General features: G+C 48.8%; 2 protein-coding genes across 4 annotated transcripts in view; one reads left to right on the top strand and one right to left on the bottom strand.

Moving 5' to 3' along the window:
* The window catches only part of NSF (N-ethylmaleimide sensitive factor, vesicle fusing ATPase), a 76,205-nt gene extending 74,483 nt beyond the window's left edge, over nt 1-1,722 (bottom strand). For all 3 annotated transcript variants that reach the window (XR_005954681.1, XM_041461982.1, XM_041461981.1), the window contains exon 1: nt 1,588-1,722. Coding sequence is in view for 2 of the 3 variants with exons in the window: in XM_041461982.1 (XP_041317916.1) it covers nt 1,588-1,599 (12 nt within the window). In the remaining variant the exon portion in view is untranslated. The remainder of the gene's footprint in view (nt 1-1,587) is intronic.
* MEIOC (meiosis specific with coiled-coil domain) lies at nt 1,598-22,319 on the top strand. Its single transcript, XM_041462009.1, has 8 exons — nt 1,598-1,765; nt 7,578-7,703; nt 12,249-12,406; nt 12,534-12,638; nt 14,029-15,868; nt 17,793-17,927; nt 19,975-20,155; nt 22,027-22,319. Exons 1-8 carry the CDS (start codon nt 1,598-1,600, stop codon nt 22,317-22,319), a joined length of 3,006 nt encoding a protein of 1,001 aa, XP_041317943.1.
* The last annotated feature ends 1,635 nt before the right edge of the window (nt 22,320-23,954 follow it).

The raw sequence follows: 23,954 nt of genomic DNA, 5'->3' as shown, positions 1-23,954 counted from the left end.
GAAAAGCTCTTAACAAGAGACAGACCACGAAACATGGGTTTTTTCTCAATTACTCAGCACATTTAGGGGTGGCAGTGGAGCACCTGTGATGCACAGCATGTCACGGGGCCAGATCCCTCACCCCAGCTCTGCACCACAGCACTGCACCAGCTGCCCTGCATCCAGCAGCCCAGCAAAGTGCAAAAAGCACTTGGAAAACCAATTCCCCAGCATTTCAACCACTGAATGACTTGGCCTAGAGACAAGATTCCAGCCAGAGGCAAGCATGAATGAAAAATGTGACTTTCCCAGGCTGATACCCAGCAAAGCATGACTGAGCTCCTGGCAAAGAGCAGAGCAATCCAAACACATCCTGCAGCACCTGGACACCTGAAAAAGAGGGGATGTGCATGCACCACAAGAAGGGATTTCACAGCAAAGGCTGTTCCTTCACATTTTAAAGCCTTTCTGGCCACTTGCTGATGTGATCTATCACTAATAAGGGATTTTTTTATTTTTTAAATACAGAATAAAACCACTGCACAACCCTTACTGTGTTTCCACACAACAAAAGGTGGACCCACATTATAAAACAGCATCTGGCTGGTTCCCACATGAGAAAATCTCCTCATATCCCATGGCATCAAGGGGTCACCAGAGCCTCACAGCACCTTTAGGGGACCCTAAAATTTTGCTGCACACCCCATGGAGACAGGGGCACCCCAGACCCACACAGGCCCCTCAGAGAATCCCAAAATTCTGCCCCACAGCCCAGAGCACCAAGGGATCACCCCCTGTCACAGCATCCCTAAAGGTCCCTGCTCACAGGAAAAGGGGTCACCAGAGCTTCACAGCACCCCGGGCACCCTAAATCCTGACAGCAGCACCGAGACACCCCGGGCTTCACTGCCCCCTCAGGGGACCCCACAATCCTGCCCCACTCCACAGGGAGAGGCAGCACCCCAACCACTGAGGGAGCTCTACGCTCATCCCACAGCACCAAGGGGTCCCCACAGGCTCTGAGCACCCCCAGGAAACCCCAAAATCCAGCTCTGCACCCCACAAGGCCACTGAAACCCCACGGCACCCTTAGGGAACCCTAAATGCTGCCTCACAGCCACACAGAAAGGGGTCACCCTGCTCCTGAGGGAACCCCCAGTCCTGTCCCACACCCCACATTGCCAAGGGGCCACCCGGGTCCCACAGCACCCCTGGGGGACCCTAAAATCCTGCCCCACGGGGAGACGAGTCACCCTTGCCCCGGCTCCTGAAGGAACCCCAGTCCTGTCCTACATGCCACATCACCAAGAGGCCACCTCAGCCTCCCGAAAGGCCCGGGGAACATCGGGAGAGGGGTCACCGCCAGCCCCCCACACCACTGGGGGTCCCCCACAGCCTCACAGGACCGTCAGGAGCCCCCACACCCCTGGCTGTGAGGGGGTCACCACAGCCTCACAGCGCTGCCGGGGGACCCCCCCAGGGCTGAACGGCCTCCTGGCAGCGGGGCTGCGAGAAGCTCGCCAAGCCGCGGTGGCGCAGGGAGGAGCAGGAGCGGAGGAGGGGGCAGGGGATGGGCGATAGCGGCCGGTCCGTGTCCCCCCCACTTACCCGCCCCGCCATGTTGCCGCAGCGCCGACCGACAGGCCCTCCCCGCGGCCGCCAGGGGGCGGCGCAGCGCAGGCGCCGCGGCGCGCCGGGGCGGGGCCTCTACGGCGAGGAGGCTACGCCCCCTGCGCGATTCCGTCTTTCCATTGGTCTCTCTGCCCGCCGCTCAAAGCACGGAGGGGTGCGTCACGGAAGGCACCTGCCTGGCTGTGAGGGGCAGGACGTTCTGCTGTCAGTCATCGGGAGCGCTGTGGGGATTGGTCGATGGGACAGGGTGGGCGGGGCCAAGGGTTCCGGCCGGTCCCGGTAGTGCCGGCGGTCCGAGTGTGGGATCGGTCCCGGTTCCGGTCCCGGCCCGCAGAGGGATGGGCCGAGCGCCGTGGTGTGAGGGTGAACGGGGCCGAGCCGCCAGGCAACCCCTGCTTTCATTATTTGAATTATTTCGTTCTGTTTTGATGTGGTTTTGATTAATTAATATTGTTTATAATAATTATTCGTAGTTTTGTATAATTATTGCTATATTAATGATAGTATTTACATTCTGTATTGTATAGCATATTGTACGTAATAATATAATTATATTATGTATATTATTATATTATATATTATTATATATTATATCATTGTTAACATAATATTGTATATTATAACAATATAGGATGCTATATTTATATATATAATAAATTATTATACTAATTTAATTTTTTTAATTGTACATAATTTTAAAAAATTTAATTCTGTTTTCATTTATTTTTATTTATTTTCATTTCATTTTTAATCTGGCTTTGATTCTGTTCCTGCTCTGAAGAGCCCGCACAGCAGCTGCTGTAAACCAGGCATCGTGGTCTCCTTCGATGACACCTGATGGTTTAACTTTCCCTGACGGGATTTCCCGCTCTCTGGCACTGGTGGTTGTTGGTATTTGATACAACCCCGGGTGTGTGAGCCCCAGAGGCAGCAATGGGAGCTCAGAGGCACCCAGCCCCTCGCAGGTGTCACAGCCGGCCGTGGCTGTCCCCACGGGGCTCAGGGCTCCTCCAGCCCACCCCCAGCCCGTCGCTCACGGCTGCAGCTCTGCTCCCACCCCCGGGTCCTGTCTGAGCACCGGGAGCTTCCAGCCAGGCTTTGGGATGAGGATCCCTGTGGGATTCACTGGAAACTGTGCTTTGCTCTGGAGAAGCAGAGACACTGGAGGAGCGGTGCTGAGAGGTGACAATTGCTTCTTCCCAGAGCTCTTCCCCCTGTGTGATGTTCAGCCAGAGATGAAATCCCAGCTGTGCTCCGAGATTTGTGTTCTGAGGGAGGTGATGGCAAACACCGCAACCCAAAGCTCAGTGGTGTCTGCAAAGCCAACCCAAACATCCTGGGAGCTTTAACGCATTAGCAGCCTGTCCCAGCAGCTTCCTGCGTGGGCTTTGACAGCATCATAAAATATTAATACTGATTGTAACTGCTGGTTACTGCCTTGAACAGGTACATGAGTCAGCTGGCATCCAGAGGCATTGCCAGATCCATGGAAGACTGGCACCAAGGAGAATTCACCACACTGGCCAAAGTGGACAGTGCCACAGACTGTGGATGTGCCTCAGCGAGGGGCAGAAGAAATGGGGTCAGTGCCTAAATCTGCCGTGGGCTGATCCCAGCAGTGCAAGGATTCAGTTTCCTGCAGTGAGAGCCTGTTGCCCCTGCCCGCAGCTGAGCACTTTCACTGTCCCTGACAGAAATCACCGCGCTGGGAAGTGGTTGTTAAATATTGCAAACAAGCCCTGTGCTTCGGGGTGGCCAGACCCCAGCAGGTGACAATGCTGACACCTTTGTCCTGCGCAGCTGGAAAGGTGCCCAGGCAGGAGGCTCAGCCCAGCAGTGCTCTGGCTCAGTGATGGGTTTTGGGGGGATTCTCACTGCTCTCAGCTTCCCAGATCTCTGCTCTGTGGCCTTAAGGGAGTCTCTTGCAGCAAGGAATGCGGGAAATGCAACATATTAATTTGTAGGGAATGGCTGAGGGGAACAGTGAGGCAGTGGCCATGCTTCCCCACTTTTCACCATTTCAAAAGAGGGAGAAAAACAGAGCAAAGCTCCCCCAAACCAAGCACAAAGATCACACTGACTCTTTTGCAGATCCAGGACTAAGGGGGAGCACAGCCCACACCTGGCTACTCCTGAGCCAGCCCCAAATCCCTGCCCCACAGCTCTGTGGGTTTGGGCACATCCTGGAACCAAGACCTTCACTGATGACCCCCTGATCTCCTGGAGTGAATCCTCTGGCTTCCAGCAGACAGAACATCTGTGTCTGCAGTCCCTGGGTGGCTTTAGGAAGGGGCTGGGCAGACCTGGCTGCCTTCCCCTATTGAAAATCAAGGGCAACTCCAACGTGTGAGAGAGAGAGAGAAAATGATGCATCTGATTCCATCATCAGAAGGCTAAATAATTACTTTATTATTCTATACTATATACATTGCATCTAAACTGAATCTGCCTCGCACTCACTCTTGCTCACAACTTCTCTCTGTCCAGAGGGCATGTGAATACCACACTCCCCATGATCCTGTGGGCTGGCAGCACACACTGAGGAAGTGAGAGATGTATGGCAGCACAAAAGACCAAGATTCATAAAATAACATCTCCTGTGGGCACTTGCTGCCCTGAGTGGCCCAGATAGCGGTGGCAGCAAAAAATGCTGTCTCCAGGTGCCTTAAAAACAGCTTGAAGAGTGCAAAACAAAGTATCTTTAGAAGTAAAAACAAGTTGGGTGTGGCTTGAGAGTTTGTGGGTTTTTCTTAGTCCTTTTCATGGAGAGCAGCGACAGTCATGTGCTGGCAGAGTATCTAAACCAGCAGCAACAATGAAAAGTATAAACAAACACAGGCTGTGACCCCCTGCTTGTCCCAGCTCCCCTGCCACCACCTCCTGCGTGGCTTCTCTTCCACCAAGCAGCCCTGGGGCTCTGGGACACCTCAGCAGGGCACAGAGCCTGCCACAGGCACTTGAGGACAGCTGTGTCACCAGTGAGGGCTGACAGAGGGTTCCTCTTGCTCCTGTGAGAGACGAGCAGCACTGAGGAGATAGCTGGCACTGGTCAGGGCTGCCATGGAAGGGCTGTCCAACCATCCGGAGCCACTCTGGGAGTCACTGTCACCACCTGAGCTGGCACCAAAGCCCCTCTGCAGCCCCCACACTCCGGGTCACACCAGGCTGCCCACAGCAGAGTCTCAGCCATCTCAATCCAGATTATCTAATCTTGGTGCAATAATTAAATAGCAAAATAACACCTGAAACTGAGGAAATCCTTGGCTTGTATACCCTTACAGGTGTGTGCACAGTCTGGGGTCACCAGCTCCTGCTGTGTCCTGGGTGGCAGTCCCCTGCCTGGGCCACATGTCCCCGGGCCCTTGGCTGTGCAAAGGCCTCGGGCGGCTCCAGAGCCCATCCCGCAGCTCAGGCCCGGCCCTGAAGGGAATCCTTATCGGGCTGGGAGGGGTGACAGGGCCCGGGCAATGATGGGGTGTGAGTGGGGGTGACAGAGTCTGGAGGGGTGACAGGCTCAGGGGTTACAGGCTCAGGGGATGGGTGACAAGCTTGGGGTGGGGGTGTGACAGGGTCTGGAGAGGTGACAGGGTCCGGAGGGATGACAGGGTCCGGGGATTACAGGGCCGAAGGGAGGTGACAGGGTCTGGGGGTGATAGAGGCCGTAGGGGATGACAGAGCCCGGGGGTGACAGAGCTTGGTGGTGACAGGGTCCAGGGGTGACAGAGCTCGGTGGTGACAGAGCTCGGTGGTGACAGGGCCCGGGGGGTGACAGGGCCCAGGGGGCGCTCGGAGCACTGTCTCCGGGCGAGCGGCGCCTCCGCGGCCGCTCATTGGCGGGAAGCACGAGCGAGCTGTTTTCCCATTGGCTGCGCGTTGGCGGGCGGGGCCAATCGCGGCGCAGCGCTTTGCTCGCCGCGTGGCTGTCACCGCATGGCCAACAGAGCCGCTCACGTTGCGCGGGGAGGTGCGAGGCGGTCGTGCGGGCGCTGATTGGACGAGCGCCTCAGGCGCTGGCCAATGGGCGGGGGCGCGCGGGGTGGGGCGGCCGTTGGGCCGGCGCGAGGACAACGGCCGGAACTCGCCTCAGGCCGCCCCGCGCGGGCCCGCGCCGAGACCGGCCCGGAGCCATGGAGGTGAGGGACGGGAGCGGGACAGGGGCCGAGATGGGGACCGGGGTTCGCTGTGCGCCTCCACCCGTCACACACCCGGCGGGCCTCCGCGGCTGTTTTGGGCTTGACCCTCTGGGCGCTGAGGAGGCACCGAGGCCCGACCCCGGTGGGTGTCCGAGCCCCGCTGCCCCCTCCGGGATCCAGCGCCCTCCCGTGTGGGAGCAGGTGTGAGACACGGAGCTCAGGCCTGTGGGGAAAAATACCCCTCAGCATCCTGAAAAATACCTGTTTGTGGAAAAAGGAAGAAAGTGTGGGTTTGGGGGTGTCTTAGGGCCGTCTCTGGCATTATAAGTTTGCCTTTGTTCTGTGGGATTGCAGTGTCAGGTGTCCCTGTTAATGGCAATCGCTGAGGAGAAAATATGGCTCAATAAGCTCAGGACATAGAGCCGAGCTCTACAATAACTCAGTGTGCTCACTTATTTGGAAAATGTGCCAGAAAAACACCAAAAATACCAGGGCATAACAGTGGTGTGAGCTACAATGAAGATCACTTGGGAGCTGCAGAAGGATGTGTTTCTAGAGAGCAGAGCTTATTCAGAACCTGACTCTGGGAAACTTTGACTTTTCTGAATTTATTCATCATTCCAAATGAGCTGCTATGGTAAAATGCCAATAACTTCACTTTTTTATTTGTTGGCTAAAGGGGGGTTTAGCTAGCCAGTTTAGCTTTTCCTTGTGTGCCTCACCCTTGGGAGAAGAGAAGAGCCCTCAGTTTTTGTTTGATCTCATTCCTTGCTCCTGCTGGCCTGTGATTTCTGGCACTTGGAGGGGTGTCCCTCTAGTTGGAGTTGTTTCTCCCATAGTTACAGAATGGAGCAGATTCCTACCACAGCTCTCAGGGTGTGTATTGTGGGAAATTTCCAGCTCCTGGCAACTGGAAATGCACATCCATGCCATCATGTAACTTAAACAGTGTTTGGGAGCAGTGATGTAAGGGCCAGAGGTGTCCAGGAATGTGTGAAGGCCGAATAACTCCTCTACTGCTGTTGAAGGAAGGGTTCCCTGCCCATGGCAGGGGTTGGAACTTCTGGATGAGCTTTAAGGTCTCTTCCAAACCACGCCCTGATTCTGTGAGCATTCTTCTGTGTTTGATGTCCCCCTGTGGTGGCTCTGATGTGGGGAAGCTCAGGTGGTGGAAACGGAGAGTGCATATTTCCTCTTGATCTGCACCTCCTCTGTCTCTGAACACCTTTGGAGTTTCTTGTGCTTTGGCAGGTCCAGCTTCTCCTTCAGGGTAAATAGCAAAGTGTTTTACATCCATATATAGAGCCACATCCTTGAAAACTCAGATGGAACAGAATCCAGCAGTAAATTAGAAGTGTTAAAGAAGTTAACTTTGGTATAAAATTCATAACTGTCAGCTCTGTTTAGAATTGTGTGTCTTTATGTAATTATGGCTGTGTGGAGTTATGTCCCTGTAGCCCCATGTGCTGTTCTGTGTGTCCTGCTGTCCCTGTCCTTTTCCTGTCCCCACAGCCCCTCTTTGTTCTGTGGTCTGATGTCTCTGTCCTTCTGTCTCCGCAGCCCCCCATGCCATTCTGTGTGTCCTGATGTCCCTGTCCTTTCCCTGTCCCCTCAGCCCCCCATGCCATTCTCTGTGTCCTGATGTCTCTGTCCTTTCCCTGTCCCCTCAGCCCCCCATGCCATTCTGTGTGCCTGATGTCCCTGTCCTTTCCCTGTCCCCTCAGCCCCTCATGCCATTCTGTGTGTCCCGATGTCCCTGTCCTTTCCCTGTCCCCTCAGCCCCTCATGCCATTCTGTGTGCCTGATGTCCCTGTCCTTTCCCTGTCCCCGCAGCCCAACGTGGCGTTCCGAGGCGGCGGCCGCTGCTGGGGCAGTGCGGAAGCGGGCGGGAGGCCCACGGACGTGTTCAGCACCGCCCTGCCGGGCTCTGCCTCGCTCTATGGCTGCTACAAATCACAGGTTCGGTTGGTTATTGATTATTTTTATAGCTCTGTAAGAGTTTGGGTTGGTTGTGAACAAAATGGTCAGAAGATGTTTCTGAAGTGGTTGCTTGCACTGGTGAACATAAATCAGTGTTTGATATAATGTAGTAAATCTTCATTGTTGTAACTTTCGGAGGGGACAATGGCTTTTCTAATGCAATCACTGATGAAGCTGTAGGGGATGTTTGTTCAAATGGTATTTCACCATTGTTCTGGTGAAATGTTCACGGTAATTGTTCTTCTGTTGGCATAAACAATTGTACGCAGAGTGAGGAGCAAACAACTCTTTTAGGAAAACTGGAAAGTGGGTAAGAAAGAGAACCTTAGCTATTGCCTCAGATATTTCTGTAATCCAAGAGCTTGTATGAACCAGTTCTTAGTCTGATCAGCAGAAAGTGCCAGGACAGGAGCTAAATATGTCAGCTCTCTCTTGGAATTTTTGCCTTTCATAGCCATAAACTTTCACTGAGGTAAAAGACTCAAATGAAAATTCATTCTCAGTACCTTCGAGATGGACTTGCTGCTTCTTCCATCCAGGACTTGTTATTTTGTCAGACTACTCTGCTCCACAAAGGAGTGTATTGTGAGTCTTTTATATTTAACCCTGCAAAAACACCATTTATTGTTTCACTTACTGAGAGCTAAGAAGGTCTATTGTGTCTAAACCAATCAGACAAGACAAAGGTAAAGATGTTCCTTTTCACTTAATCAGGATATAATGCCTTTCCTCAAGAAATCAGTTGGCTGTAAGTTTTTTTCAGTACCTTAACACTCTGTAATGATGGGGAGAAAGGGGGTGTAATTCCTAACTCCTGGCAGGGGTCAATCAGCAGGAAGTGGAGCAGGTGTTTTAGGCTAGCATTGTTAAAACCATTGCTAGCATGGTTTTAAGAACTCTCTAAGTGTAGATGAAGGGTCAGGTTGAGAAAGGAGATGTTGTTTATTCTGTGCATGGTACCAGGGGAAGTTTCCCCAAACCAATCATACCAAGGAGTGAAAAGTGAGAGAATTTAGGCACTAAACTTTGCATAAACCTACCTGTGTAATCCATAGTTCCTGCGTGCCTAAGTCGCAGCCTTAAATAAAATAAAACGTCCCACCTGTGATCTCCACCTTTCTTTGCTCATTCCATTACCTGGTGGGTCTCTTTAGTGTCATGATGGATAGGAAGAAAGCGTTTCTGCTATTGTTTTTAGCTGCTTTTAACTGCCTTTGCAAATTTTTACATTGTAGCAATTTCTATGCTAGCATAAGGCTCCTACCCATAGGGCTAGGTTGTGCAGTTGAAATTAAGATATAGGGGTTTTCTTATTAGTTTAAAGGAAGCTACTGAGACTTGAGTAGTTAGAATCTCTGAGCTGGGTAAGTTTACAAACACAAAAATTAGAATGTGATTTAATTAGTTATCTGTTTCTGTGTCTTCCCAATGAGTACTAAAGCATACCCACCTTCTACTCATGTATCTGAGTATCATTTTTATATTAATTACTGGTGGAATTTCAGAATTGCAGATGTTCTGTTCCATATCTAGGCAGAAATCTTGAATTTCAATTATATTTCCTACAGGTGCTGACACCTGTGGTTTGTCATCTGTTTCCTTCTTAATGGGTCCATGCTCTGTGTCCTGTTGGATGCCTTGTGGTTCCACTATTGATCAGGTCTAGAGCAATAATAGCATGAATATTATATACTATAGTTTTAAGTACAGTCAATATTAAATAGTCAATGTTGTTTCCCTGCTTCCTTAATTACATACAGACTGATTTCCCAGATTTGAGATGCTTTGGGAGGTGTTAATGGTCAGGGGTTTCCTTTTACCATTACTTGTAGCCTTCTGCTACTACTTTATCTCCTGTACCTCAGCAATGATATTTACCTTCATCCTCCTTATGCATCAAAGGAAATTTTAGAGAGTGTATGTTGTCAGATTCCCATCTAGTTGTAACATTGATTAATAATTTAATTCTGTTCCATCCTCCTTAAACCATTGTACAATTGGTTTCCTGTTACCGTCTTTGACTGGACAAGAAAGAACAAAAGGATTACATATGTAAGTGTCATATTCAAAAAGGTTAAGGCAATTCAGGGAAACATGTCACAGGAAGAATCCTAACCAGTGTAAAATTTTACCAACATTATAGCAAGTTTGACATCTGGCACTGTCTTTGCAATCCTGGTCTGTGCAATTGTGTTTGTCTAAAATAATTACTGCAGTTGGAATTGCTACTACCCCTTGAGGGCATTCAAGTTCTGTGTAAGACAGGCCTTCTTCCCAGGCACAGTTCATGAAGTTACTTTTTAACTTTTGTAGTCCCAAAGGTCCAGAGGAGGTGCTTTCTCACCTACCTGGTCCTGTAGTTTTCTTCAGTCCTGAATGGTGCTTCCACTGCTGTAGTCCTTGGAGTTTCACAGTTGTGTGTGTTGTGAAATGAACCTGGTATGGTCCTTTCCTGTGTTCCAGTGGTGCCTCATTGTTCCCTGGTCTCAGACCCAATCTCCCACCTGGATGTCATGAACAGGAAGGTCCAGATAAATTAGATTCCTGCAGTGAAAGTACTTGTTGATAGAGGATAAACTCTCCTTGGGGAGATAACGTAATTACACAAGTGTTCATGGCCCACATATTCACAGAATGTGGTTTGTAAGAGACTACCTGATAAGGTCTCCTGTACAGATTTCAAAAGGACTGAGTTTATCTCTGGATCTAGGTGTTATTCTGATCCTCAGTAGTGCTGGTGGCAGCATCTCAGGCCTCTTTGTTTTTTCCTTTATTCCTTCTATGATACATGGAGGTTTTGATGTCAGGGCCAGCTGCATTGGTGTAGCCTCAGGTGTTCAGTGACCGGGTGACCTTCACTAAATGTAGATCCCAGTGTTTGAAGGTCCCACCACCCACTGTTTCCAGTGTGGCTTTTAACAGTCCACTGAACTGTTCAGCTTCCCCAGCGCCTGGTGCTCCATACCCGCTACAACAAATGCTTGGATCAGATTTGTTTCCAGTCTGCTCTGGGCAGATCTGTTGTTAACCCAACCCTTCGTGTCTCACGTTTGTTGGGTGCCAGTTAAGGTTGTCCTGGTTTGGGAATGGCACCCAGTTCGTTTCTCCCACTGAGACTCTCCAAACCACACACTGATCTCCCCTGCTCTCCCCTTCCCCTCCCTGCTGTGGCATAGTGGAGGAGAATTGGAGGCACAAAAGGCAAAGATCACAGGCTGAGCTAAGAACAGTTTACTGGGAGCAGCGATGAGACAAGAAGAGGGAAGGTAACAGCAACAGCACTAGTGGGGAGGGTACAGGGAAGGATTCACATGGAAAAGTTTCCAATAATACTGGATGGCTCCCTCCAGCACATTTTCTCAACTGGAAGAATCCCCTTCTCCCTGGGAAAGAGCCCCTTTCCCCCACCCCAGGCATTGAGATTGGGTGGTACAGAATAACTTCTGTATCCCCTTCCCAGCTACTGCAAAAATTAACCCTGTCCTGGCCAGAACCAGGACAGTTTGCTGACACACCTGTAGGTATCGTGTGCCTAGGAATGATCTCTTTCAGTAGTACCTCACCTAACTCCTCAGCCTGGTTGGCTTGGCAGGGAAGAGCTTCAGGCCCCCAGGAAATGTATCAGCTATTACCAATAAGTATTGATACCCATTCTGCCATGGCAATGAGAGAAGTCTATTTGCCAGTAATTTCCTGGTGTGTTCCTTTCTTGGCTTGTCCTGGGGGAGGCTGATGCTGGATCTGTGGATGCACACTGTGGTTTGTATTTCTTCACTATACTTTTTGTGATGCCTTCCATTCCAGTCCTAAGAGTAAGAGTTTTACATTGTTTTCCAAAAACCTTGTTCTTAAATCCTGTTCTTTCCAGAACCTAGTTCTTAAATCCCTCTGGTAAGGTCCAGCATAATTGAGTCATTTGTGGATTCTCCCATTCAAATGCAAACAGCTCCTGACTTTGGTGTCTGGTGGGACAGAAGAAAGCATCTTACAAGTCCAGTACCAATACTTGTTACAATGCCTGCCTGAGCCTTTTTGGGGGGTCTCTGGGTGGTTGGGGAGGTGTCCCCTACTCAGTTTCCAGCAAAGGTCAGCTCAGGACACACAGAAACCAAGGCTGAATGACAAAGAAGTTGTGCTGTGCAGCTCTAGCAGCTTCTTCTTAAACAATTGCCAAGCAGGATGTAAAATATGAAAGCTTCCCATAAGCCTTAAGCAACACTAGTTTAGCATACCTGAGAGCATCTGTTTGTGCTCAAGAGGGGTGAAAAGTGAGAAGATATGATCAGCTTCCATCTGCAACAGAGGGCAAGGGAAGGGACAGAGAGCTCCCTTAAGAATTCTGAGAATTCTGCTTAAAGACATTAACATGGCCTGAAATAAGTTATATTCCAAGTGGGTGGCTTGCTTATTTCTCGTGTGCTGGTTGCTCCAAGAGTGAACTCAGTTACAACCATGTACAATGACAAAATGACAGTTTGAGGTGTTTCATATTAAACAAATGCTTTTATTGTACATTAAATGCAGAATGAAGAAAATGTGGAGTTACCTCAGGCCTACAGTTCTTCCCTTTCAACATCAGAGTACTCTGCACCCATGGACCCTTCCCTTTTGTACCCCCCTTGGTCTACGTGTACCGACGACACCAAGCAGCCTGCTGCTCCTCAGATTAACCTGAAGTCCAGGTAGTCATCCTTGACAGGGAGTGTGTGTGTGTGTTGTAGTAGATGGATTATATTTTTCTGTTTAATTTAACATAGGAAGTACTTTGAATGAAGGAATTATTTTTATTAATACACAGTTGGTTTTCAGGATTCAGCCCGAAAGGAATGATTATGGCAGTGAAACTGATTTATATGGACTTGTGTCAAACATCTTGGAGGAACAAGACAAGCCACAGCCGTGCTTTGCTGAGGGGTGAGTGAGGTGCAGGTGACAGAAACTCTCCTCTCTGATCTCACTGTGCTCCTGAGTCAGCTCCATCTGCTGCTGGCCAGGCCCCCTGCTCTGTGAGCCTTCTCTCCCTTTCCCTCATCTTCGAACATTTTGCTTGGGATACTTGGAAGCTTTTCCCAAAGCTGCGTTGCATGGCAGCTTTTGGCTCTCTGGTATTTACAGAACTTGTTAATTGGCATTTTTTTAATAAGATCTTAACAAGTGTTGTGGACATGCTGTATTCAGAGGAATCCCCTGGATGTATGCTTTGGTCTGTTTTTTTTTTATTTTAATCAAGACTGAATTCAGACTTTAGGTTTCTTTCTTAATTAATATCAATTCACAGAAAAAATACAAAAAGCACAGACTCCTTCACATTTGTCTGAACTGGCAGGAGAAAATTCCGTGCAAAATTAATGTTTCTTGCTGTTAGTGCTACCTAAGCAATATTTGTGTTTCTAAATGTCAGGTTTATTTTGCCTCTATTCCTGCACCAGAAGAGGCAATTACATAGTCATAACAACATGAACTGAAGGGGGCAGCTCCAGCATCCCCATGATACTTACAGAGCTCTCTGTCTTTTCCAGGTCTAAGAGACAAGACAGGGAGCCAAGTTCTCAGGTTCCCAAGCCAGGCACTGCTTTTCCTTTCTGTCTTCCCAAACAATTCCAGTGATTTCTCTATGTGTGCTGAGTTATGGGGCTGAAATCGGGGAAAACTTCAGAGTCGGTCTTGATATCATGAGACAACTCATTAATTCCTTTGCTATGGACAGGCAGAGCTGGTTCAGTACTCCCAAATCTGGCCTGCAATGGCTTCCAGGAACAATTTCCCCTTTACTTAGTCTGTTTACAGTTCTCCTTGGCAGTCAGGGGTTGATGGTCCTGTGTTCATTCATACTGGTTAGTGGAAAGAAATGAGGTGTGCTGGGATGCTGCCTCTGGCTTTACCTGCAGGAAGCAGTGCACAAGTGAGGTGAGAGAGAATCATTTTCTCTGGAGTGGTGGGACATGGCTTTGGAAGACTGAGGGTAGTCTGGGTGCCTGAAGTTGGCGCTGAACCAGGAGTATTTTGGTGATGATGGACAGGACTGACAGACCAGGGTTTGATGTGTACACATCCCTTGCAGCTTGAAGGCCTGTCCACAGCTCCTGAGCTGTGGTGGTGTGTTTAGGTAAGGCAGAATCAGTTTCTCAGCTAGGTATGGGAAACTGAGGATGACAAGAGTGGGTAGAAGTTGAAGTCAGACATCTTGGAATCATTTGAGAGAAATTATTTGAGAATAATTCGTTTCTTAAACCTTGTTTTGTGTTTGGGAATGAAGAGCAGCAGCACAGATCAGTGTCTAACCATGTGTTTCTTGTTTTTCAAGGAGTTGCCCTCCTACCCTGAAGTCAGTGTGGCCAGTGAACACAAGCAGAATGGAGCACCACGACCTGTTGCCAGAAGCCAGGAGGACAGTGGTTGGAGCAGTGCCCCAGCAGGGTTTCTATGGCAGTGAGTCCCTCCCTGCTGCTGACAAGCAGTTCCTGCAGAGTCCCACTCTGGTGGCACAGCAGAAAGCAGACGATTGTTACCGCGGCTTTGCCGGCGTGGACCTGGAAGAGCAGAGCTTGTACTCTGCCAGGAGTGATCGTGCCAATGGCTGCAGCTTGCAGGCTAATGAGAGTGTGAAGACAACACCTGTATATCAGAACTACCCCTACCTGAAAAACACCTTTGCAGCCCAGGCTGGGTACTCAGAAGCAATCAAAGACTCAGGAGCCGATGCTTATTCTTATGGAAGGGAGAAGGTGTGTCCCAAAGGAGCAGATGCACAGGTGCACCCAAAGCGGGCAGAAACATTCCTTCCACAGTGTCACAGATACAATGAGAACACAGATTTTACCCGATACACTGAGTATTCTCATGCTGGTAAAGCAAAGCCCAACAAGGGCACCAGTTGTAGCCTCCAAGAAAATAGAAAGCTGGTAAATGGAACCCCTGAGGCACCATCTCTGGATGCAGAGCCCTATGCTAAATTATTTCAAGTTAAATCAGGAACTCAGAAAAAATTTGAAGATACAATTTCAGATCAGCACGACTTTACATTTCCCAAGTCTGTAGGACTTGTATCAGAAAAACAATTTGCAAGCGAATCTTCCTTCGGCACTGATTTTGGGCAAAAATTTGAATATGGACTAAAATCTTTTGCAGCTTGTCCAGGGAATAATGGTGTGGAAAAACAGCAGTTTTCCAAGGCCGATCTTCAGAATCCTGAATTCTATAAATCACTCCCGCTGTTGCCCAGTGCAGCAGTCCCCTCAGCAGGCTCTAGCGCCAGGCCAGGGTGGATGAACATCCAAACCAAGCCCACGGCTTCTGGCCCCTTCCAGAATCCAAGTCCTTTGTTGAAACTGAATAATCAGTCACCTGCATTTCCAAAAAGCTCTCGTCATTCCAATGATGTTTTTCAGTTGCCATCTTCAAATTTGCCTTTAAATAGTAATTTACTTCACAAGTACTGTCAAGACAACCCATTCCTCTCCAGCCTTGACTTTGGCTACAGCACTGCAGAGCGAGCTCGGGCAGCTGCATGCATGGAAGCCCTGGTTAGGGGTGGAGAAGAGAACCTCATCGAGTACCTCAGTGAGAAGAAGTTGAAGCAGCCAAATGGATTCTGTGACAGTTACTTGGCTCAGCAGTTGGGGATCATTGACAATCTGAACAAACAGCGTTTCCAGCTGAAGCCGCAGAGCGAGCACTGTGACCTGGAAGGGCAGAACCAGGCAGATGGGGTGTTTCAGGACATGTACCAGGAGTTACTGGAGTCTCAGGGGCAGCTGCATCTCGGGGCAGGGAACGGGGACACCAGTGCCATTGCTGCTGGGAGCTGCCTGCAGGCTCCAGGCATTCCCAACTGCATGGTGGGTGACTTCAGGCGGAACCGGCAGCTGGGCCCCAGCACCTTCCCCATGAGATCTGCTCACCTCTTGGGCCGCTCCGTGGTGCCTCTGGTGGAGCCTCACACCTTGTTCTCCCAGGATGATCTCAAACGCCTCTACCCCTGCTTCACAGAGAAGATGTATGGTGACAATGCCCTTTCTGGTTTTGTGTCAGCATTTGGATTTCAAAAGCAAGTTAAAAGTCGCAGTGGGCCTGCCAGCGAGCTGCATGTGAGACTGGAAGAGTGTTATGAGCAGTGGAGAGCTTTGGAGAAAGAAAGAAAGAAGGTAAGGAAACCAAACTAGAAAAATATTACAGATTTGTTGTAGATCTATCTCGTCCTGTTCAGTGGAGTCACAGATGATGGGTAGTTCTGCTGTGAGAAGTTGAAATGCTTGATGGGACTTCAAAGTTGCAAGTTTGTTTTGGGATAGAAAGTGAAAGATATGGAGATTTGTAGCCTGGCTGGATGCATAGCTAATGTTGTATGGAGCGTTGCACTAAAAGCAGGAATTCAGGGGTTTTCCAGTCCCAGGGCTGGGGAAGGTGTGTTCATGAGGAACAAAGATGTGCTATACCTTTTTTATTAATACAATAAATACAGTGCCTCTAGAACTTTGAAAGCAAATCCAGTAAATATGTTTTGAATTTAAACTAAACTTTAATTCTTTCAATTCCATTTTTTAGAAGCTATACTGAATTCCTACCTCCTGTTCCCCTGAAGGTTTAAACCTAAGGTGTATTTGAAGGAGTTCTTTTTTTTTCCCCCCCCAGAAACAGAGGCTGAGGGAAGGGTCATTTACTTGCAGTAAAAGGCTCAGGTAGTGCTGGGTGGAGCCCTGCTAAAAGCAGTTGCCTTTTTTGGTCTGTAGGAAAACCTGTCTTCATTTCACCAGCTGAGATGGGGTTTGAATTTCAATACCTGGGGTTGTCTGTGGGGGAAGCTGGGCCAAATGTCACCTGGCAGTAGTTGGACCTTGGGGAGTTCTCCTGTGCTAGTCCCTACAAAGAAACCAATTCCAAGAAGATGTAATGTGGGGATTCTTTTGGTGGTGTTTCCTGACAAAAGCCAGTAGTTGCTTTGTATAGAGGGGCTGAGGAAGAGTGAGCCCAGCTTAAGGAGGGCAGGTGGTGTCTGGAGTGCATGGAAAGTGCAAGAGAGAAAAAGCTGGCATGTGCACGGCCAGGAGCCATGGTGGGAGGAATTCAGCTTTATCACAGAATCCCAGAATGCTTTGGGCTGGGAGGGACCTTAAAGCTCCCTCGGTCCCACCCCTGCCATGGGCAGGGACACCTTCCACTATCCCAGGCTGCTCCAAACTCCATCCAACCTGGCCTTGGACACTTCCTGGGTTGAGGCAGCCACAGCTTCTCTGGAAAACTTGTGCCAGGGCCTCTCCACCCTCACAGGGAACAATTTATTTCTAATATCTAGTCTAAAGCTGCTCTCTCTGTGTGAAGCAATTCCCCCTTGTCTTGGCACTCCATGCTCTTGTTGGTAGTGGACCACTTACGAAACCATCCAAGAATTGCAGTTTTAAATCAGTTTTAGCTAATTCTGTGTTGTTATGGGTGTTTTAGAGTGACATAACAAGGGGATGACAGAGGTGGAAACTTGGAATCTTGCAAGTAGTTTTCAAAATAGTTTTCTGATGGCTAAATAAAATCTAGAATCCTGGAGTGGTTTGGTTTGGAAGGGACCTTAAAGACCACCCAGCTCCACCCATTTGCCAGAGGCAGGAACACCTTCCACTGGACCAGGGTGCTTAAGAAAAAAAATCTTGCTGTAGTTTAATCTGTATAAAAATTAGGTTAATTGCTGACTGAAACAGTTTTATTTTAATTTTATGTGTGAGATCCACATCTGTTTGGTCATTTTTTTTCCCTGTAATTCTGACTTGCCTCCATTTTATTTCCAGGCAAAACCAGTACAGGCTGTAGTCAGAGTGAGCAGACATAGCACTGCTGGAACACGGTGTGTTGGCACGATTGCTTTAGTTGAACTGCTTTGAGTAAAGCAGTTGTTCACTTAAAGCAGGTGATTGTCTCACCAGAGGGTTAAATCCCAAATGCCTGAATCCTCATTGTCTCCTTTAAAAATCTGCAAAACCCTGATGGGAAGAAATTGAACCTGATATTTTTTCTTGTTTCTGTAATGAAGCACACTCTGCATGTACATTCTGAAGGAGTTGTTCTTTTGTTTTCCTGCAGACTGAATCAGCTCTTGCTAAGAATTTCCAAGGGAAGAAGGTTTCCAGTACTAACAACATTCCAATTCCAAGGCTGACATCAAATCCATCAAGGGTTGATCGCTTAATTGTGGATCAGCTACGGGAACAAGCCAGAGTGAGTTGTAGGACTAAAAAAAATCTATTGAACTTATCCCACAGAACTTAGAGTACAGTGTGAGATAGGTAAGATGATCAGAGCAGCTTTTCCCAAAATAGCTTTGTTCTTCGTTGCTGTGCAGGGAATAGCATTTCAGCAGTCCCTCTTAGAGCTTCTGCAGCTCCAGGGTGCTGTTTCCAGGGAGCCACAGAGGGGCTGAGGCTCACAGTTACATCCCCATGTGTCAGGAGGACGTGGTGCAGGAGCGTGCACGTGGTGCAGCATCCAGTCCTGGAGCCTGTGCACAGCTCTCAGGGGTGCTGCATTCAGAGCAGCTTGGCAGGGAAATGTCCACTGTGGATTTGGAGGTACCTCTGTGGTGGAGGAAGTATTTGTGGGAAAAGCCAGGTTTAGTTAATGTTTGGAAGATAATGACATGTATATTTCCTTGGGTGTGGTATATTTTAATGCAGAATGATTATTTGATGCACCTTCAGCCTGAGTTTGTTGATAGATTGCCCTTTCACCCAGTAGGGCATGGGAGACTGGCATCTGCTGAGCTCTGTGGGCAAACCATGGTGCTGCTGACAGCCCCAGGGTCCTTGGGGAGGTGACAGCTGGGGAAGAGGGAGCAAAAACTGCCATCACACTGGTGAGGGACTGCTGTGGCCCTCCTGAGGCCCAGGTACCAGAGCCATGGTGCTGCTGCTGCTGCAGGCAAGGAGAAGCAGAAACCAACCTGTCCCCCCTACCAGGGCTGTCTGGTGGAAGGGCTCTGGGACATGCTGGGTTTGGAGGCAGCAGCAGTGCTGGGCCAGCCACTGGGCAGCAGGGGGGAGCAGCAGCCTGTCCTGCCTGCCTCACACAGGAGAAATAATCCCTGGAGCTGTACCTGCTCACTGCCTGCAGGACCTGCCTGGTGCTGCTCATCCAGCTGAGGGATGGACTGAAAGATATGGATGGGCTTAGTGTACTAAAACTCCTGCTCTGTGAATCCCAAAAGAACAGCCTTCGTTTCCATGTTTAGCAGGCTTGCCTGCCCTTGTCCTGGTAATTTAAAACTGCCTCCAAAACACTGCTTAAGCCTCTCTTGCCATTTGAGGAACCAAACTTCAGGGTACAGAACCTCAAACCCTTGTCAGGTACCTTGTTAGGTAGTTTTAAGGATGCTCAACAGCAGAGTTGGGACTATTAAACCTGGATTCTAACATCAGAGTGATGGCCAGAGAGGAACCCTGGTACAAAGGTTTGAGTGGAAGCTGAATTGGCTGAATCTGGGATTAACTCTTCATAGTTGGAGCATCCAGTTAAATCTTTGTAACAGTCATGTGCATTTCTTTAAGGCATTAAGTGTAGCCATGGCCCGAGGAACATCCCCATTTAGGGATTTTTAGCTTCTCTTTTTCTGCAGACCAGAAACCAGGTTCTCAGCATTATGTGACTGTGGCTGAGGAGTCACTCACCACTGGGAAACCCACAAGTGATGTGACTGGTGTAAGATAAGACAACAAAGATGCACATTTTCAGTGGACTAAACAAACCTGAATTATTTCTGAATGTTTGTTTTCAGCTCCCTTAGTGTTGAGTGTTCATCCCAAAGTCAGCCCACACATGGTTCTACAGCAGCTTTCCCTTTCCCAGTGCAGCTGTGACTGCTGCTGGCCCAGGCTGCCCTGTACAGCACAAGAGGCCCCATCTGGGTTTTCACCCAGAAATTGCAGCAGTGCTGTGAGAAGGGAGGACCCCAGTGCTCTGAATTCAGGAAAATGCACGTTATTCTGAAACCACCTTTTGTTCAGGGACATACAGATCTGGTATTAACCAGTAACCTGGGAGTCCTTACTGGGGTGTTGTAGCTTTGCTACACCCAGCTGTACCACAGCTTTGGCTTTGGAGGTCAACAAATCCCAGGTAAGAACTTAAAACTGCTTCAGCTCTAACTTCATGAACTGCTCTCAAAAGAAAATAATGATTATCATTAATCTGTTCTCCCTAGTTAGTTAATTTCCCTGTAAGTGTGGATGAGTACAGTGTGAACCCCAGTAAGATGTGCATTGTTCTTTAGGTTGTGACTTTGCTGGGGAAGATGGAGCGCCTGCGCAGTTCTCCGCTCCACGCCAACATCTCCACTGCTCTGGATAAACACCTGGAGTCGATCCACGTGGTGCAGGCTCGCAGGAAGGATGAAATTGTCAGTGCTTCCAGTCGGCAGCGGCACGGCCCTCCCAGGTGCCAGGATGAGAGAGGTACAGCTGGGCTTACGTACCTTTATAAGGTAGCTGGGAAGTTGAATGCTTCTTGCAAAAATAAGTGAGGGAGGTTGTAATTCAAGTTTTAACTTACTTTTCCATGTTAGAGCTTTGTCAGAGGCAGACTGGATGGGGTTTGGATGAGGGTTTGAGGAGACACTAAAACTGGGTTTTAGAGATAAATAGGTTAAATCAATTTAGAGGTGGTCATTCAATTAACAAACCAGCAAGGAATAAAAATTAGTGGGTTTTTTTGATAACACATTCAGGGATTGGAGGTGTTACTAAGCTATTGCCTCTTGCTTCTCCCTGTCCTTCATATTTCTCATCCTAAGAAGCCTCCAGCTCTGTCTTTTTCTAGAACTTCCTTGGTATCTCCATGCTGAATCTGCCCAGAGTGACTGAATGGCCTTAGGTTACAAATGGATTTCCTCTTCAAGCATCTCCTGTCTTAGACTGGCATAATTACAAATCATATTTTGGATGGATGCACAAAAATACAAGGGGAAGAATGTTTTCAGTCTTCATGGTGTCCCAAATAAGCCAAATAGCTTAATCTTTCACCAGTGCACAGGCGGAGTAGCAGGTTCTCTTGTCTCTGAAATGGGAGTCAGGGTAAATTCCTGCTCCCTGCGACACTCTGACCTCCCTGCTTTGTGTCAGAAGCTGTCTTATGTTTCTAAATCTCCCGATCTCTTCTGCTGTTGTTTCTCCATCTGAATTACAGGGATTATTTTACTTCTTTGGGGTGTCCCATCATGCAGTTCTGTAATGCTGAAGTTTACCTCAGAAGATACACTACAGCATTCTTTCTTTTCACTTGTTCCCCATCATTCTTGTTTCTCTTTACCTTGACTGAAGATTATGGGACTTGTTAAGGTGAAGGGGTTTTTTTAGGTGTTGAAGCCTGTGAAAATAATTGTCTTTGCAACAGAGTAGTCTGGGAAGGAGTTTTCAGACCTGGAGGTCCAGGTTCTTGGTGCAGCTGCTAGGAGAGGAGAGAAGGCTCTGCACAGTGGGATCTGATTACTTACCTGGAGGGGTGGTGCTTGGTCCTCTGCCTCCCATCACTGTCTTGGGGTGTTGAACCTGGAGCAGCAGTTGGGGAGGATTTTTTTGAACAGTAAATTATTGGATGCAGTAATTGTATTTGTCAGGCAAAACCTTGAGGGAAAGGCCTAAAGCTGTTCTGGTTTGTTCAGGAGCAGGTCTTGCCCAGCCCGCTTTCCACAACACCTTTCTATTTCATGTGGTCCAATATTAGCATTTATTACAGAATCACAGGATGGTTTGGGTGGGAAGGCCCTTAAAGCTCATCCAGTTCCACCCCTGCCATGCGCAGGGACACCTTCCACTACCCCAGGGTGCTCCAAGCCCTGTCCAACCTGACCTTGGACACTTCCAGGTGTGGGCATCCACAGCTTCTCTGGGCAGCCTGTGCCAGAATAACGGGACCACAGCCCAGTGACCCTTTACAGCTCTGTGGTTCAACACCCATTCACAGATCATGACCTGTGTGCTTCAGTCCAGTGCCCCAAACGAGCTGTTCCTTCACCCATGGTAGGGATTTCTTGGCAGGACAGGTGAAGGACCCCGCTGTGACCCAGAAGGGGAGGGCTCAGGTGACATTAGTGTGTGTGTGTGTACATGGAGCACCCCAGCCCCGGGGTGCAGCTGCAGCAGGAAGGTTCTGTAACAAACTCAGAACCTAAAAACTGCACACCTGCCTCGCTGTGTGAGGGCAGAGAAATTCAGATCCAGCTTTTATAATCCTGTAAAGGGACAGACAAGGTCAGGGACCGGCGGTGTGGGGCGAGAGCAGCCCCAGCAGTGCTCCAGGACTAAAGGGCCGTTTCCTCCCTCTGCAGTGGTGCTGGCTCTGGCCGCGGCGCTCCGAGCCCTGTGCCTGGCCACGCGCAAGGTCCGCACCGTGCTGTGGTGTGCCTTCCAGATGACCCTGCCCAAACCCTCGGCTGGCAAACGGGCTCGGGAGAGACTTCCTCAGGAGGGGGCAGCGCCCGAAGAGAAACGAGCCGAGACCCCCCCGGCTGCGGCCGCGGCCCCGCGAGGGCCCAGGGAAGGGGGGACAGAGGGAGCCCCGGGGCCGTGCACGGACCTGCTCCGCAGTGTGTATGAGAGAGGAGACATGAATTCCTCGTAATTTTTGGTTTTCTTTAGTTACTTCAAAGTTTCAAGTGTAAAGTTCATATTTAAAGCTGTATCTTGATGAGAAGTGAGATTTGCCTTAAGGGCTCTCAGGTTAAGCTGTTAACATGATGGGCAGGGTCAGAATGTTGTAAAGCCAAACTGGTGAATGTTAACTTAAAAAAATAATCAGACTAATTCATTAACAGCCAAGATATTATTTAACTCCTGCGGGTGAAGCCTGGTGTCCAACTCTCCCCATAACTCCTTTTAGTTTTGCTTTAGGAAATAGGTTTTTAAATAATGATTCTTAAAGACTGTGGTGTGACGGGGTGTGAGGTTGGTGTCAGATCAGATTGTGATGTAAAATGGTTTCCTTATTGAACTAAAACCTGGAAACAGAAAGAAAAAAGGCTAGAAATACCCAATATTCATGTAAAACTAGATATTTAAAATACAAATATTTATGAATTTGAGATTTTAAAGTCTATGTTTGGGAAAGGCAATATGCACCAGGTGCCACTAAATTACCAGTAGAGCATAATTGCTGTGTGAAACCATGAATTTAGTGAATGTGTTCAGATATTTGGAATGCTCTTGGGAACAAATGAACTACTGTTGTAAAGTATTTAAGCATAATCAAACTACGACAGGCAGACAGGATTGTCCTGCAGAGCTGTGAAGGAGCTTCAATAATGAGCGTTGTTTTTAATTTAACTTCAGAAAAGGTCGTGCCAGGTTCTGAAATTTGGATTTTCTTAAAGTTACTAGTTTGGTTTGAAATTTGATTGTCAACTTCTAGACTTCTTAGTTCCCTTCTGCATTTGGGCATCTCCCAGCAGTGGTGTTTGCTTGCAGCTCTCAGTCTTTAGGAGCAGGAGTGATGGATTCACCAGCACCCAATGCTGGTGCTCAGGACAGAGTGGCCCTGGGAAACTCACTTTAACAGTGGGTTAAAGTTACTGAGCTGACCATGCCTGCACACCCTGGTACCCACATGGCTCTGTCCTTCCTGCTGCTGGGAATGCTGATATGCAGAAGGGGTGATGGCATTAGATAAATTGTCATTAGATGATGTGCAGAAACGACTGAGAAAGGCTCAGCAGAAGGTGGGGTGTGATCACGGCAACGACAGAAGTGCTGCCGGGTGAGAGGGGCAGAACAAGCACAGCTTCCTAACAGCCACTGCACTGGGGGTTGTTCAGTTTGACCCAGGCTGTGTTGATGTTAAAGCAAAACTGACTGTGCTGACTGGAGTTGTCTATAAGAAATAAATTCATTTTTGTTGAAGAGCTTCTGTTCTGCAAGTGTGTTTCCAGGCCAGGCTCCTCAAGCCTGAACCGGTACCAGGGGGAAGCATTCGGTCTGTTATGGACTGTGTTCAGGAAGAGCAAAGGGGATGCTGAAATGCCTCTCTGGAGACAGCTCTGACCATAACACTGGACATGCCACGGGAGCCAGAGTAGGGAATGTTTCTTCCCTGCAAATGTCTCAGCTCCAAGCTCTGCACTGCCAGGGAAAGCTGATGCAGCAATTCTGTCCTCTGCACTGGGAATCTTCGGGGTGAGTCCAGAGTATTCCTGCTCTATAAATAACTCTGTGCTGTCAGTGCCAGCTGTGCACTGCTGACTGTCCTGAATAGAGCAGCAGT

Source organism: Pyrgilauda ruficollis, unplaced genomic scaffold (assembly GCF_017590135.1).
Source record: "Pyrgilauda ruficollis isolate IOZ18807 unplaced genomic scaffold, ASM1759013v1 scaffold159, whole genome shotgun sequence".
In the NCBI taxonomy this organism is placed as follows: Eukaryota; Metazoa; Chordata; class Aves; order Passeriformes; family Passeridae; genus Pyrgilauda; species Pyrgilauda ruficollis.
This window is presented reverse-complemented; position numbering and strand designations above follow the sequence as displayed.